At 42.1% G+C, this 14,487-nt stretch overlaps 1 protein-coding gene across 2 annotated transcripts; it reads left to right on the plus strand.

Annotated features, from left to right (window-relative positions):
* Positions 1-2,003: 2,003 nt before the first annotated feature.
* Positions 2,004-13,845, plus strand: LOC110981033 (monocarboxylate transporter 12-like). 2 transcript variants are annotated; one of them, XM_022238184.2, is made up of 6 exons: positions 2,004-2,139; positions 4,487-4,614; positions 8,638-8,954; positions 9,759-9,899; positions 10,879-11,823; positions 12,180-13,845. In XM_022238184.2, exons 3-6 carry the CDS (start codon positions 8,729-8,731, stop codon positions 12,335-12,337), a joined length of 1,470 nt encoding a protein of 489 aa, XP_022093876.2. In that variant the 5' UTR covers positions 2,004-2,139; positions 4,487-4,614; positions 8,638-8,728; the 3' UTR covers positions 12,338-13,845. The 2 variants fall into 2 exon arrangements, with proteins under 2 accessions (XP_022093876.2, XP_022093877.2); XM_022238185.2 differs by lacking the exon at positions 4,487-4,614 and having other exon boundaries at positions 2,011-2,139.
* The last annotated feature ends 642 nt before the right edge of the window (positions 13,846-14,487 follow it).

A 14,487-nucleotide genomic window follows, 5' to 3' on the forward strand; every position in this document is an offset into this window, starting at 1 on the left:
GAGGAGACCACATAAACGAGCGGCTCAGCACGAAAACTTGTCAAGCATTTCTTATGTTTTTCTTTGTATTTCCATTTTTGCTACCCCATTGCGGTAGCGAAAATCCGAACCAATCATAAGCGAGGGGTCAGCACCATTAACCTATTATGCAAATTGAAAGTATACAAAAGATGGCGAGCGTGTCAACGGTGTCGGTAGCCGTGAGTCCAGAACAGTTGTCTGGGCAGTATTTGGACAGTTCTTTAGAATAATCTGTGGAAAAATTTCACCTTGCCGAGCATAAACCGTTGCATCGTTAGGCTACTGAAGAATCTGTACGCGGGCGCGACGTTTTCGTCTCTTTACCCACGGGATATGGTAAGAGTTCCATATTTCAAGCACTACCGTTTTGCTTTGACCATTTGGCCTTACTTGCTAGTGTTACTCCAACGTCAGCACCATCCCCCACCAACAAGCATCATAGTTGTCATCTCACCACTTATTGCCCTCGTGAAAAACCAGATGGGACATTGCGTAAGCTTTGGAGTTGATGCCGTTTATTTCGGAGACTCATCTGCTTCAACTATTTACATGAAATTTATGAATAATTCATATCAGAAAGCTTATGAATAATTCACCTCAAAAACCTCAAAATCAAGTTGGAAAAAGCCCCGTGGCTGCGCCACTCGCCTGGTCTCCTATCCAGTCGCTTTGCAGTCACACAAAAACAGCCACGAAGGCCTTCACGCAAGGCTAGTTATGGCTGAACTAGCTCCCTGTGTCAGTTTGTCCATTTCTGAAGATGGGGGAATCTTGTTTTTTATCGCACGACCGTCTCAGCTATGTGACTGGACTGAAACCAACAGGACGAGCGATATGACGTACGCTGCGCTGTGTTGCTAAAACCCCCGCCTCCGAAAAAGGTCATGGTAGTGATCAGTAGAAACCAAGTCTTGCAGATGATGTCCATGTCCTATGTAATCATCGAGGAAAGCATATGGCCTCGTATTTTTTTTCACATCAGTTCTCTGCCGAACTTTACGTGTACAGGACTCACCGCAGAAATTCAAGTGCACAGCTCGCAGCAGTGCAATGCAGTACAGGCGTACAGTGGTGCTATTAGGTGTGGCGCTACCTAATTTGGCAAGATCACTGGTCAGTTGCGTACACTGCACACTCAAGACGTACATATTGTACAGTACATGTACAATACGATCCATAACCCTGTACAGGTACCTTCACGGTACGTACTAGCTGCTATATTATTTTTTTTTGTATGTTATAGAACGTGGCGCACCTCGACTTTCCGTCGACGCTCGACACACAGGGCTTATGGGTGCAGACCAGTAACTAAGCTGCCATTGACAACAGTACGTGATCTCCCCACTTATAAAAAATCTGGAAAAATACTAATAACTTTTTCGTGTGCTCAAGACAAATATCAAATTGAAGCTCACTTCCTTACCTTTCTTTTTCCTTTCAATTTTAGTTGCTTTAGTAACCGAGGAGTTTTGCAGGTACATGTAGGCCTATTTCTCTAATCACCCCCTTAAAACAGTCATGTGGCTAGTTGATGCTTACACTCCATTAAAAAAATAGAGCGATTTGGAGGACTTCGTTTTGTCCAAAACTTTCAGAATTGATTTCATCCTCCTTTACAAACTGTCCAGTCCACGTGCCACGAAGTACTTAAAGATAACAGAGAATTTGACATCCTACAAATTGTGGTTCGGTCCCCGTAGGCAACTTAATTTTAAGGCCTATTTACTAGCCTGCTACCGTCTAGCCGATATGCACCTACAAGATGTGAAAGAGCTTATGCTTCAGTGACTTGACTATTTTAGTTGCATCCCATCAACAACTTCTCCCTGTCAAAATTGAGATATTGCCAATGTGGTCTTGTTTTTTCTTTTGTTTAATTGATCTATCATTCCAGAAAGCACCAGAAGGTTGAGATTAATAAAGATTGTGTTCGCCAACTAAACGAACTCGTTGCCTGTGGCAGCATGTAGATTGGTCAGGTGGTAGATTGGCTGGCAGTAGGGCCTAGCCTAGCCAGGCTGTGGCAAGTCAATGGGAAGCTCAACAGTGTCTGTCGTTTTTGGCTCTGCGAATAACTCCTCAAAACTAAGCTACTTTCGGTGAACCACCCACTTTGGGGTAAGCTAACTGTCTCCCTGGAGACCGTGGATATGTCTAGTCTTATTGTCTAGTTCAAACACTCGTTATTAACTTTGTAATTTCAAGTGAAACCTTGCGTAGGAAATCCGCAGTTGATCGGGGCGAACACACGTACGTATGCACGATGTGCATGGGTGTACATGTACACTGTACATGAACACGAACGCACACACTGGATGTAGGGGTGGGCGTACATGTACAACGTGAGTTCACGTTGTATGACTTTTGACGTACTCGATCTTTAACCTCCACCCGTGAAGTTACCGTATTGTTTGGCCGTTACATTATTTTGTACGAATGGAGCGATGGAGACACCACCTCTCCATTATTTTGAAGGGCAACATCTCCACCACTCCATCCTGCAAAATAATGGAATTTTTGGTTACTTATTTTTGGAGGACTGTTCACTGACAATCATTCTTAAAACGTTACAAAACTGGTTTTTGTACCAATAATATTATTTTATGTAAACGTACCATTTGTTTCAAGGTGCATTGTACCCAAACTATAAACAAGCTTGACAAGTCTCATGTCTTTATGTTTCAAAGCTCCAGCTGATTTGTAAGCAGTAATTTTGATGCGAGGCAGAATTAGTAAAATCGTGTATTTCTTAAACTCACCTAATTTTATGTTGTACGGTTTATCAATACATGCAAATCATGCATTTTTAACCAAAATACATGACATAAACAGCAGGTCTTAGATGTTTAAATTTACTGCGTTGGACCTGTGTCTACCTCGTTGTCGTACACTCAAGTTGCCGCACTTAATTGTGCGGAGGGAGTGGTTTATGTGATGTCCCAGAACACCTGCACTTTTGCACAAATCTGACACGGCAGAGGAAAGTTTATGACACCCCAGTTGCTGTGCAATGTACCACACATCGCCTTTAGGATCAGCCAGAGGTCTAAGGTAGCAGGTGTCTGTTGCTCGGTCAGCTGGACAATGCTGAAGATACTTTTCATACAGTCTCACAATGCAGCGAGACGGATTGGCTTTGTTTTCACGAGCCTCAACAACTTTGGACTTAATTTTGCGGTGTTTTAGCCCTCCTTGGTTTTTCTTGGATACATCTTCAAAGTATCAAAGAAACTTCCCACCGTCCCCGTCTGTGTGAACAGAAAGCTGCGAATTGTGGTGTAGTGGACTCCTGTGTTCTTGACCCCCGCGTAGTGCAAAGTTTAATCCAATGAGGTAAATCAGTGTGTTCAACAACTTGGTCAGGTTATCGCTTCCTAGAACGCCAGCTGACCACATTAGTTCCTCCTCCCCCAAGGTTATGACCTCAGCTTGCTTACGTCGATTCCCCAAACCCTCCTTGGCACGATCCTTCGTAAAGTCCATCCAGTGTATTCTTGATCTGTAAGAAGTCAGGATCTTGCAGGAATTTGTAGGCTGAAGACAAATCACGACTTCGTGAAGTGTTGGTCCTGGAAATTTCTCTCCGTTTTATTTGTTCACCTCGCACAGAAATCTTGCGCTAGAATAATGAAGCTCATCCTTGATTATTCCTCAAGAAGAATATTGATAGAACCTATGTTCAGTGTTGGGCAGTTGATGGCTCGCTGGTTGCGCTGACCTTGCCATTGCCGATAGAGTCCTAACGCGCACTTAATCTTCTTCATAGTGTTATCCGAAAGTCTGAAAAAGAAACTAGAGAGTAACTTTTGGGTCCAAATATTACATATGTTCAGCGCAATCTTGACCTTTGCACAAACTCTGTACTCTCGAGTTGTTTTGCCAAATGGGACAGATGAAACTAGAAATCGTACCGAAGGAACCTTTATACGCAAAACACAAATTAATGAACGTTTCTGGCAAAAGCAAAATAAGTGGTCTAGGAAAGATTTTACTATTGTACCCAACCAAAAATGGCCATAAACTGAATAATCTTAGAAAAGAGCCAACTTCCCTCGATAAAGTGTCAAAATACATGGCACAACCTATTAGTTCAGGGTTCATGTAAGTAAAGTCTAAAAAAACAGTTGGAACTAACATGCATTTTGCACACCGAGTGACCCTGCACTGTGCACAATGTCACCAACCCATCAGTTATGCACAATATACCCTACATAACACCAAACGTCTCGACAAAATTGTTAACCTGACAGGTTTTTCAATGTGTTTACAATTCGGAACAAGAATAAGTACTTATTTTCTTAAATTGTTCGGTTGGTAACCATTTTTGGCGGGGTAGAATTTTAAGACACCTTCATTTTTTTAAATGTATTGTTTTTCTAGGGGAATGCTTACATTCTTGTACTCATTTGTGCTATTTCTTCTTCTCAAATTGGTTCGTTTGGATGACTTTTTCCTCTAATGCTAGGGACGCTGCAAGGAGCTCATTGTCAGATATATCAGATACTATCGGCTGGGAGCTTCAGTTTTCGAATTTTACTGTGGTAGGATTTTGTAAGTCTAATGCATCAGCTACGGCATCATCAGTGTGATAGGGTGAGTTGTTGGCTCATTATATATCTATTATTAGGGATTATTTTAGACTAAATTTTGCTATTTTATTTCAGTTGTAACATGAAACAAAGACTCGCTGATTTATTGTCACTGTTATATTTCCACGTTTTTCTTATCGGGTTACCTGAGGTGCAAAACTAAAAAAGGAATCTACCAAACATTGAAGTGTTCGTGTCCTTACTAGAAGTCCCCCTGCAGAGGTACATCACCTTTACCCCCCCCCCCCTGGATCCTGTCAACCAACCCCAATCACTACATTATCATCATTGTTATTTAATATCATTATTACAGTTATGTATAAATTGTCCTAAGACATACTTGGATGCAGCGTAGTAAAGTTTTTGCAGGTCTGTCGATAAAGTAAAAAAAAATTCGTTCCGGAAGAGGAAGGATGCGCTATGCACAAATCATAAGAGTTTTCGCAGCAGAATATTGTTTGCGAACTGCAATAATGTTTCCCACTCCTCATGAACTTCTAGTTGGGTTTGTCTCTCTTGATGATATTCCCGCAGGGACACCTTCATGAGAAAAAGAACGTTTTAGACGTAGTAAAACAGTGCATATTTGATACGAAAAATAAAAAAAAAACCTATTTTTTCAAACCCATATGGAAACCGTTTGTGCCAAAAGGACCCCATCAAAAGGCATGGTTGAAGCTGCTATGCACAGATGACCTTGAATTCCCCTTGCTCTGTGGAGAGCTACTTCCCGGGGCTGTCATGTACATCCTGTTTACAGCGTGTACATGTAGGCGCGTGTGCGCCCATGCACGACTAGTCATTGCCAGTCGAGCCACAAGTAACGCCCAGTTTAGATGGGTATGTCTTTTTTAAAGAAAGAAACGCGAATGTTTTCTTGAACCAGTCACAATGATTCTTATTTGCCAGGCAAAAGCTTGCATAAGAAACGCTTTTTGGAATTAGGCCATACGGTGGCGCTGTTAAATAATACGACGAGTTAAACTTAGGAGTTGCATACCAAAAAGGGGTTTAACACTGGAAATAAGCCCGATTTTGACGATAAATGTGACATTTGCCATGAAATCAGCAGGCCTAAATGATTAAAAAATTTCACTTTAATGTTTATTTTCTGAAAATATAGTATCTTAGCTTCGTGCTCCTTCAAAAACTAAGAGATATTGTGAAAATTATTCCTATAATGACGAAAGATACAAATAGGTCCGTTTTTTGGCAGTTTTTCCATTGACGTGCAGCAGGAAGTGAACTCTCGTAGGATTAGTTCCCCAAAGGAATCGATATGTGTTAAAGTTTAGTCGGCAACGTTTAAAAACATGATCAAATGTTGACATGATTTCTTTACGGGTAGTTCAGTCCGTGGTACAATTTTCACTGCTTAACGCTTATTTCAGTTTATTTCACGAAAACAAAATGCGCTGTTTCATCACAAGGAGTGATCACGAGATCATAAAATACCCTTTTGTGTAAATTCTGTAATAATAATGTTTCAAATAAAACACAAAATCTTATGAACAACTTGGCTATTTATTCCCAAAATAAGTCCAGAATAGAGCGTTCGATAAGGGCAAACTGCGTATGAACAGTTCAGGTACACAGCCTAATAAAAGCAACTACACAAGCATTAAATTTGATGTTGTCAGATCATACCAAGCCCCAACGATGGCATGAATATTCAACTTCCTATATACTGTAGTACACAACGATGTAAAGATTCAGATTATACCACTAAAAATTACGGCGATGACCATGGGGTACAAAGGCGGCGTATGGTTTTGAAACAGGCGGCGCGTAGCAAGGATGCGCTGCGCTGTGGCTATATGGACATACCTGTGTAACCGTCTCATTTTTCCGGCGTGCTCGGATTTCCGGACGAACGCACCAGATAATTAGCACGTTGCCGCAACGTGCCCACTCATCCGGTGTGCTTTTTCTTTTTTTTAGTCTTTCTTGATCATAAGAGTTACTAGTCTTTCATGTTATTTAAAGGTAAACCTGGCAAAAATTGTGAAAATGAAGCACAAAGTTAGGTAAAAAAAGGAGATATTTTTTCGTAATTATCTTTTTTCTTAAAATTAACATTTTCACTTCTTGGATTATTTTCTGGAAAGCTTTCTTATCGGAAGCTTTTTAATCTCACCATTTGATAGATTCTTGGCGATTTATTCACACACGAGTTCTTCGAGGGAAATGGCAGGACAAATCCCTCACATGGGTCACCACCGATATGCGTCATCTGCTACAATATCAGTTTTCAGGCCCACAACCATACACAAACTAAATGCGCGCACAGTCTATTGAGACCAAACTTACGTGACGCACAGTGCAGATGTACTTCTCGGTCCGTGAAGGCTAATTATAGCACGCGTATTGTAGGAGCTGAAGTATACGTGCGTATGTTTATGTGTACATTTGCCATCAAAAAATACCCTCCAAAACCACAATTCCCATGTTTAAAATGCACACTTTCCAGGGAGGGAGTCCAAGCCTTGTTAAATGATATGGTCAGCTGACACAGTAGGCCTTTGCATGGTCAGCTGACATAGTATGGTCAGCTGATACATGGTCAGCTTACCAGTGGCGTAAATCAGTGCCGAAAATATGGGGAATGGGGAAAGGTGGGAGGGTATGACTTGCCCAGCCATAAACTTTTGAAAAGCGCCGGGGGTGACACATGACTACATACTGAGATCGATGTTCATGATATTGACGTACAATTGTAACATATATTCAGATTTTTATGGCTTTTTAATTGTTTTCCCTCTTTGAGTGATATTGATTATTGAACGATTATTGATTATTGAACGCACCTTAGTCGCTGGAAGTCTAAAAAGTTATTTAAAATCATCTTTAATATTTTGCTCACCCCCGAAAAAAAGTGTGACGGGTTGTTTCAACAGCCCATCCCCCACCTCAAAGAGTGCGGGACATTTTATATATATCCCATCAGCCCCGTGATTTACGCCCACGCAGCTGGCACTGTGTGGTCAGCTGATATAGTATTGTCAGTTGACATAGTATTGTTACTTGGCATAATTATAGTCAGCTGACATAAAGTATGTTCGGCTGGCAAGGGTCATCGACACAGTATGCTCAGCTGACATAAAATAGTCAGTTTATATAGTATGGTCAGTTGACATAGTATGGTTACCTGAAATGAGTATGGTCAGCTGACATTTTGTTCGGCTGACATAGTATGGTCACCTGACACTTATCGGTAAACCAACAACTTTGAGCTTGTCACGCATAGGGTGGCAAAAATGTTTCACTAACAGAACCTTCTTTTGGAGCTGTGGACTACTTTGAACCAAGGATGATCTCACAACAAGACTGACCCATCCTTGGCAATTTGGGTAGACTGACATAAAAATCAGCAAAATTGGTACCGGCAACGTAGCGTGGCCATGTAATTAAGCATTGTCTATTATATCCTACCAGCCGATTCATCCCTAAGATCTTGGACTGAATAAAGCACGTGGCCACCATTTCCTTCGTAGTGTCTTTGGGCCTACTTGTAATCTTACGACGGAACGTACTGTGCATTAAATTCTTATTTTGCCTGTTCCTGCACAACGCATTATTATTATTGTTATAAATAATAATTATCATTACTATTATTTTTATTTATTTGACCATTCAGAACAGATACTGGTAAGACGATATTCAACAAACATAAAAATGAATGGACTAAGCAAAAGGACATTACAAATAACAAGAACAACCCACTCCAGGCCAGGATTGACAAAAGTTTACTCAGACTCTATGACCCGAAATCCTGTCATTGTAAATTGCAAGCGGGTGGACCGAAGATTTCAGACCTTATAAGTTTTTACACATTTTTCTGTGACTAACAAGCCCAATTAATTAGGGCTGAGACGGCTCGAATAATTCAGTATCCAAATATTAATTTTGACCTTCGAATGTTCGTTAATACATGTACTAGATTCCCGCATACCTGTTTACCAGCTTGTCAATCAGCTGCCTTCAAATTTCAAACATCAAAGACAAATTTTCCCATTTTGTGTTTCAGTGCATTTCACCTTCGAATATTCGATTCCGAACTAAAACGTTTGACCGTTCGGCTTGAGATCGAATGTTTGAATAATCGGCGTAGCTCCGTAATGAATTCGAAAGCGACCACGAGTGATTGTGGCCGGGGTCGGAGACTGGAAGGATGTCGGCGGAGCATCGTTGTCGTAGCGGCCGCTCATCTGGCTACGGCCCTCGTGACAATGCCGGTATCGTGTGCTAGTGTACTCTACCTAAGCTGGAAGAACGAATTCGATAGCAGCGCCAAGGACACAGCAGTAGTGATGAGTCTCGTGATTTGCATGACATTATGTTGTTGTGAGTATATTCCACACCCAAATTGAATTCCGTTTAAATATCGTCGGTCGTACCACGATCTGACCTATCTCAGTCTTTGACAATTCGAGAAAAACGCGTTTGAAGTTGGGTCCGTTTTCGATCTTTCATTTCCCCCACAATACTAATTTTTATTGACACAGATTCAGTATTTTAATAAAGTTAGATAGTTACATTAATATATGAGATATTTTTGGGAGAAAAATCTTCAGTACTTGGTCAAAATGAGGCGCCAAACCCATATGTCATTTTGTTACATTTTTTGTCATATTTTATGAGCGCAAACTGCGACCTATACAGATGGGTCACTTTGTGGAACGAAACATTTCGACTTTTCTGTGGCTGACAGTGACCTATGTCGTTTGTGCATGCGTAAAGGAGTACGCCAACCATCTCATCATTCAAACTTACTTTTCGATGTAAAGGCCACCCAGGGTCAATTTTCTGAAGATACTTTGAACGCCTCCATAAAAAACAATTAAAATAATATAGGGCCTGTCAATGACATACATTTAAAAAAATCTACTGTTTTTCCTATAATAATGCTTGAAACGTAAAAACTGCAAATATTTTATGGTTGCTACCTGACCGAATAATGCAGGGCATATACATTGAAAGCACAATTGGTAAGCGTGGGCATCTATCACCCCCACTTGTGATGAAGAAATTTACTCCGCAGCGCTTTACTCTTTTGTGACATTTATTTTAACAAAATTGGAATCAAGCAAAGGATCTCAGCTTATCTCCGATAACTTGCCACTCTTTTTGTTTGTGTTTTTTTTTTAGGTCTACTGGGTGGCGTGCTGACGAAACGCTATGGCTGCCGATTTTCAGGAATGCTTGGGGGTGCCCTTTGCTCATTGGGATTCCTCTGTAGCCACTGGGCCACCGATCTTGTCCATCTGTACATCACTGCCGCCATTATAGGTACAGTGAAGTTGTCTTTGAGACCGTTGGACAGATATACTAGCCTTCTGACAATACTTTGAGACGCTGTTAAGGTGACCTGCTGTTTGGACTGTACGGCAAAGTTGCGACACGAACTGAACCGAGACTATAATTGTACACATCTGCCGTAGCTTGTCAGAAGGTGTACATGGAAACTTCACGGGACTTGAGTTTTCATGTTTTTCGTTTGACTACTTAGTGCTAGCTACGGCGTTAAAGTTCCAAACTGAATAAGTATGAAACCAAATTGCTTGCCTTTGGGTGCCATATGAAAGTAGGTTGAGAAGATACACAGAGAAGAAAAACCACCCTTTGATACTTTGTATCGTATCATTGTTTTCAGCTTGTGAACAACTGAACGATGCCCTTTTACAATTTTTTGTTTCAAATTTTGATTCCACACAAGCATTTACTTTACACGTCGATCACGTCCAGGATCTCATCCCGTATAATTACCACCAATACCCAATCCATCCCGACTAAACAGTCTTGGTGATATCGGGAGAATCTAGGTCCAATTCGCTGTTTGAATTAAACATATGTAACGAAGAACTCAATGCAAATTGGAAGTCTGTACTGGTTGCGACTTAGTGCAGAATAAAACCGGGTAATGGTTTTTGTGAAGAATAATTTACCGATAATTCTGGCAAGTTCAACACCAGGCATGACTCTGTCAAACTTGTGCATGCTGTAAGAATGTCCAGAAATAGTTTCAAAAAAATAAACCAGGAATTGCAATTATTTCTTGCCGAATCGCCTCGACAAATGTTTGAACATGTCTAATAAAGGACGCTTCCTGCTCTTCAGAAATATTTAACCAAACTCCCAGAATCATTCCGGGAAAGCCAAGAGCCATTGCCTGGTCTCCTCAAGACCTGCTGCCGTGGCAGTTCGGCTTCAAGTTGTCAATTTATAAAAAGCCCCCTGATCGAGGTGTGCTTCGTCTCTCTGTACTTAGGGACCGGGGCTGGCCTTGTCTACTGCTCGAGCATGGTTACAGTTGCCCAACATTTCAAAAAGCACTACAAGGCTGCTAATTCTGTCGCCTACGCCGGGTTTGGAACGGGCATCATGGCTGGCCCACCGGTCGTGCAACTCCTCCTCGATAGCTTCGGATGGAGAGGTGCGATGCTGGTGACCTCCGCGTTTGCTGCGAACATGGTTCCACTCTGCGCGTTCTTTCGTCTTCCCGACCCGCTGGACAGGTCTAGGCTGGAGCCTGGGCCAAGCGGCGATGAGCTACATCACCTTCGAGGTGCGGAGGAAGACGTGCCGAGTCTGGGTGAAGACGGTGTGTTCGATGCCGGGAAAGAGTGCAGTGTGAGCCAGACTGCACAGGATGGGAACAACGACCGCGAGACGAGGGGTCGTTCGTACTTCCCACACGTAATGAGAGAGGGGAGGATCACCAGGATGTGCCAAGGGGCAGTCACCAATCTTGGCTTGGACACCCTACTGAAAAGCTACCGCTTCACTCTGCTGTGCATCCTAATATTCGTATTTCATATGCCTTACACGGCCTTTGTCCAATTCGCCATTCCACGGGTCGAGGGGATTGAGGTGGCGCCCTCTAGCGCCTCCTTCCTGCTCAGTATTGCCGGCATCGGTAGTCTCCTTGGTCGCCTTGGCAACGGGCTGATGCTGAACTCAAGGGTGCCGGCGGAATGCGTGGCTGGCCTCTGCATAGCCACGGCCGGCGCTTCGATCTTCCTGATGAACGTAGACAGCTACGCCTCGCTGGCCGTGGCATCGTTCACTCAGGGCTTCACATCCGGAGCCTTATTCGCGATTGGGAACGTCCTCGTCCGGCGTTATGTCGGTCTGAGGAGTTTCCCGATTTGCATTGGGCTGTACAATTTCTTTGCCGGTGGTATCGGGTCTTTGCTCGGACCAATTTTAGCAGGTAAGTGCCCGATAAAGAATCCAATGTTGAACCAGCTATCCAACCTGTAATGAAAGCAAGGAAGGGCAGACTTAAAAAGTCTTATGGAAAGACTCAATTCGTTAGTTCACGCACATGCATGTTATGGCTGCAGCTCGAATAACACGAACACCTATGGAAAGCAACTGTAGCTACTACTCAAAGGCAAAGACTTCCGACTTACGGCATGGAGGATTAATACCAGGCCTTACTGGTCGAGTGATAAATTCAAATGTTAAAAATGGTACTCTTTATAATAGCAAGTTTCTTTCTGGCATACTGGTCATGTGATATACCAGTCGAGCCAATCCAAACACGTCGGGTTCCTCTCTCGACAGGTTGGCTGTTTGATGTGACCAGTTGCTACAAGACCGTCTTCTTTGTCATGGGCGGACTTTACCTCGCATCTGCGCCGCTGTTCCTCCTATTTCCTCTGCTGAAGAGAGTGGAACCAGGAATGGGCACTGCGACATCAGAACTCGATCTGACCACCTGACGTGGTTCATAATTACAGGATATTACAGCAAAATACCGACGCATGAAGCGTGCTGGCAGTGTATTATAATAGGCACCAAAGTTGCGAAACGGGTGGGCCCTTGGGAATAAAAATGGGTAACACAGGGTGTCAGTGGTACGAATCCAGGACAGTCCTTGTCACGCTTTTCCCTTCGGATTGGCTCCCTGCTGCAAAAGTTGCTTCTCCTAATTTACCCACAATAATGCCTACCACAACAGGCATAATAGGCTGCCTTTCTTCTGCTCCACTGATGCAGCCAGTACATGTACCAGTGCCACTGGTCTGATAGGCCAAAGCCTTGAAATACGCTTGCATGGAGTCAGAGCCACTGCATATTCTCAAAGTAATCCACATCCCCGACCGGAAGAAAAGTCCTTTCATTCCGAAACTTTACCCAGAGCACCCCCCCCCCCAAAAAAAGGCTCAAAGTTTTGTCACTTTGTGTGAAAGTCCCAAATCACAACACTTGAAGCCTTTGTTATGACTGCTTGGCGACCTTCAGATGTTGAAATGATCGCCAAATCAAATCAACCAGGATCGACACTGTCACCACTAACTGCAAGCTCCTTGACCCCAGTTTAACGAACTTAAAAGCTTCAGAAAGAAACAACTAACGACAGAAATAAGGAAGTTATTCAGTTATTAAGTGTATTCACAAAATTAAGCTATTTATAATGTTAACAAAGATTTGGAGTCGTGAATCGGACTTCTCAATTTCCTCAGAGGTTCCCTGCTACTTCGGAACTTTCCTCAGCAATATCAATTTAACAAGCTTTATTTAAAAAGTCACAGTTTTCTTTAGGAATGTCTAAACGATGCCGGTCCTCAAGTACAACACTCTCAAACATTCAAAATTCAGTGTCTCTAGGTTTCAGTTCAATCAGATTCGTTCAGCATCATAATTCACAAGACACAGGTGTATACAATTGTGACTTCAAATGCTGACTTAAGCTTCGAAATGAATTTGATAGGTTGTCCAGGTTTTGCTAGCTGTACAGATCTACACGTACATTAAACTTTTACGCCTGGCCCGAGTCGTTAATTGTGCAAATCTTCGGTTGGGTGCAAACTATTGTTTTTTTTTCATTCACATGCATATCAAGTTCCACAAAGCGACATAAAGTTGGCGCCATCAGTGGAAAGTAGGGTGCACGCACACTCATGCCCTGCTGAAAAGTCCAGCTGGATTTATATTCATCAATTAGCCGTGCAGCTATGGAATCCCATGATCAAATGCTATCAGTATTATTACTGTATACAGAGTTGTGGAAATTTTACGCCACCCACACGCAAGTGTGGCGAGTGGCTAATTAGGAAACCACAGTTCGCTTTCTCTTCGAAAGAAGACCACTTGACCACCTAGGAATTTCATGCTTTAATCACCGAAGGAGAGGGCTTAATTTGGAAAATACACGCATTCAGAATATCATCTGGAAAGTCCTGAAAGGTAATTTTTAAACAATAAATCTTCCCTTGTGTGAAGTGTATGAATTGTCATCTTCATAGTTATTTCTCAAAAAAGTGTACTTTGATAGCAGTGGGAGAGTTTTAACTGAGGGTAAACTGAAAGTCAATTGGTTAAATGTAGATTTTTAAAACACATATACATATCGAAATTCTACATTAGATATAAGCCGTATTGGTGTCCATTCACTGCTGTCTACCGCTTGTCATAATAATAGATGACAACAAAAGATCCGCTGTGGAATAGAGATGGGTTACTGCACTACAGATTATATTGATAATACATATTTATAATGTTCACTTTTGCCAGATTCAATACGTGGCTAACAGAGACCTCTAGACAAGACAAATAATGAGGGGAGCATTTTAGATTTCGCGTTTGCCCTTTAAAAAATAAATTGTCCAAGGGGCTGATTCTACAGATCTTACTTGAAAGGGAAACAAAGCAGTGGGGTCCAGAAACCGGAAACGCCCTGTCTACACAACTCTACTTAGAGCCATTCCTGTGGATAGGTATACAGACAGGTTTCAAAAAGGTTCGTTTTTTCGTTTAGATCTTCAATATTTTTATAACATGATGATTTTAACGAATGAAGTACGGAAATTATAAAATCTTGTTAACGTGGAGTGTGTTGTTCCCACGCTTTTCCTACTCACAAAGCCTC

Source organism: Acanthaster planci, linkage group LG14 (assembly GCF_054643075.1).
Source record: "Acanthaster planci isolate LZ-2023a linkage group LG14, COTS_SCS, whole genome shotgun sequence".
In the NCBI taxonomy this organism is placed as follows: Eukaryota; Metazoa; Echinodermata; class Asteroidea; order Valvatida; family Acanthasteridae; genus Acanthaster; species Acanthaster planci.

Bases quoted from the DNA above. Each gene is read 5' to 3' on its own strand.
- LOC110981033 (XM_022238184.2), top strand. From the start codon at position 8,729: ATGAATTCGAAAGCGACCACGAGTGATTGTGGCCGGGGTCGGAGACTG. The intron at 9,900-10,878 runs GTACAGTGAAGT...CTCTGTACTTAG, and splicing joins CATCACTGCCGCCATTATAG to GGACCGGGGCTGGCCTTGTC. The intron at 11,824-12,179 runs GTAAGTGCCCGA...CTCTCTCGACAG, and splicing joins GCTCGGACCAATTTTAGCAG to GTTGGCTGTTTGATGTGACC.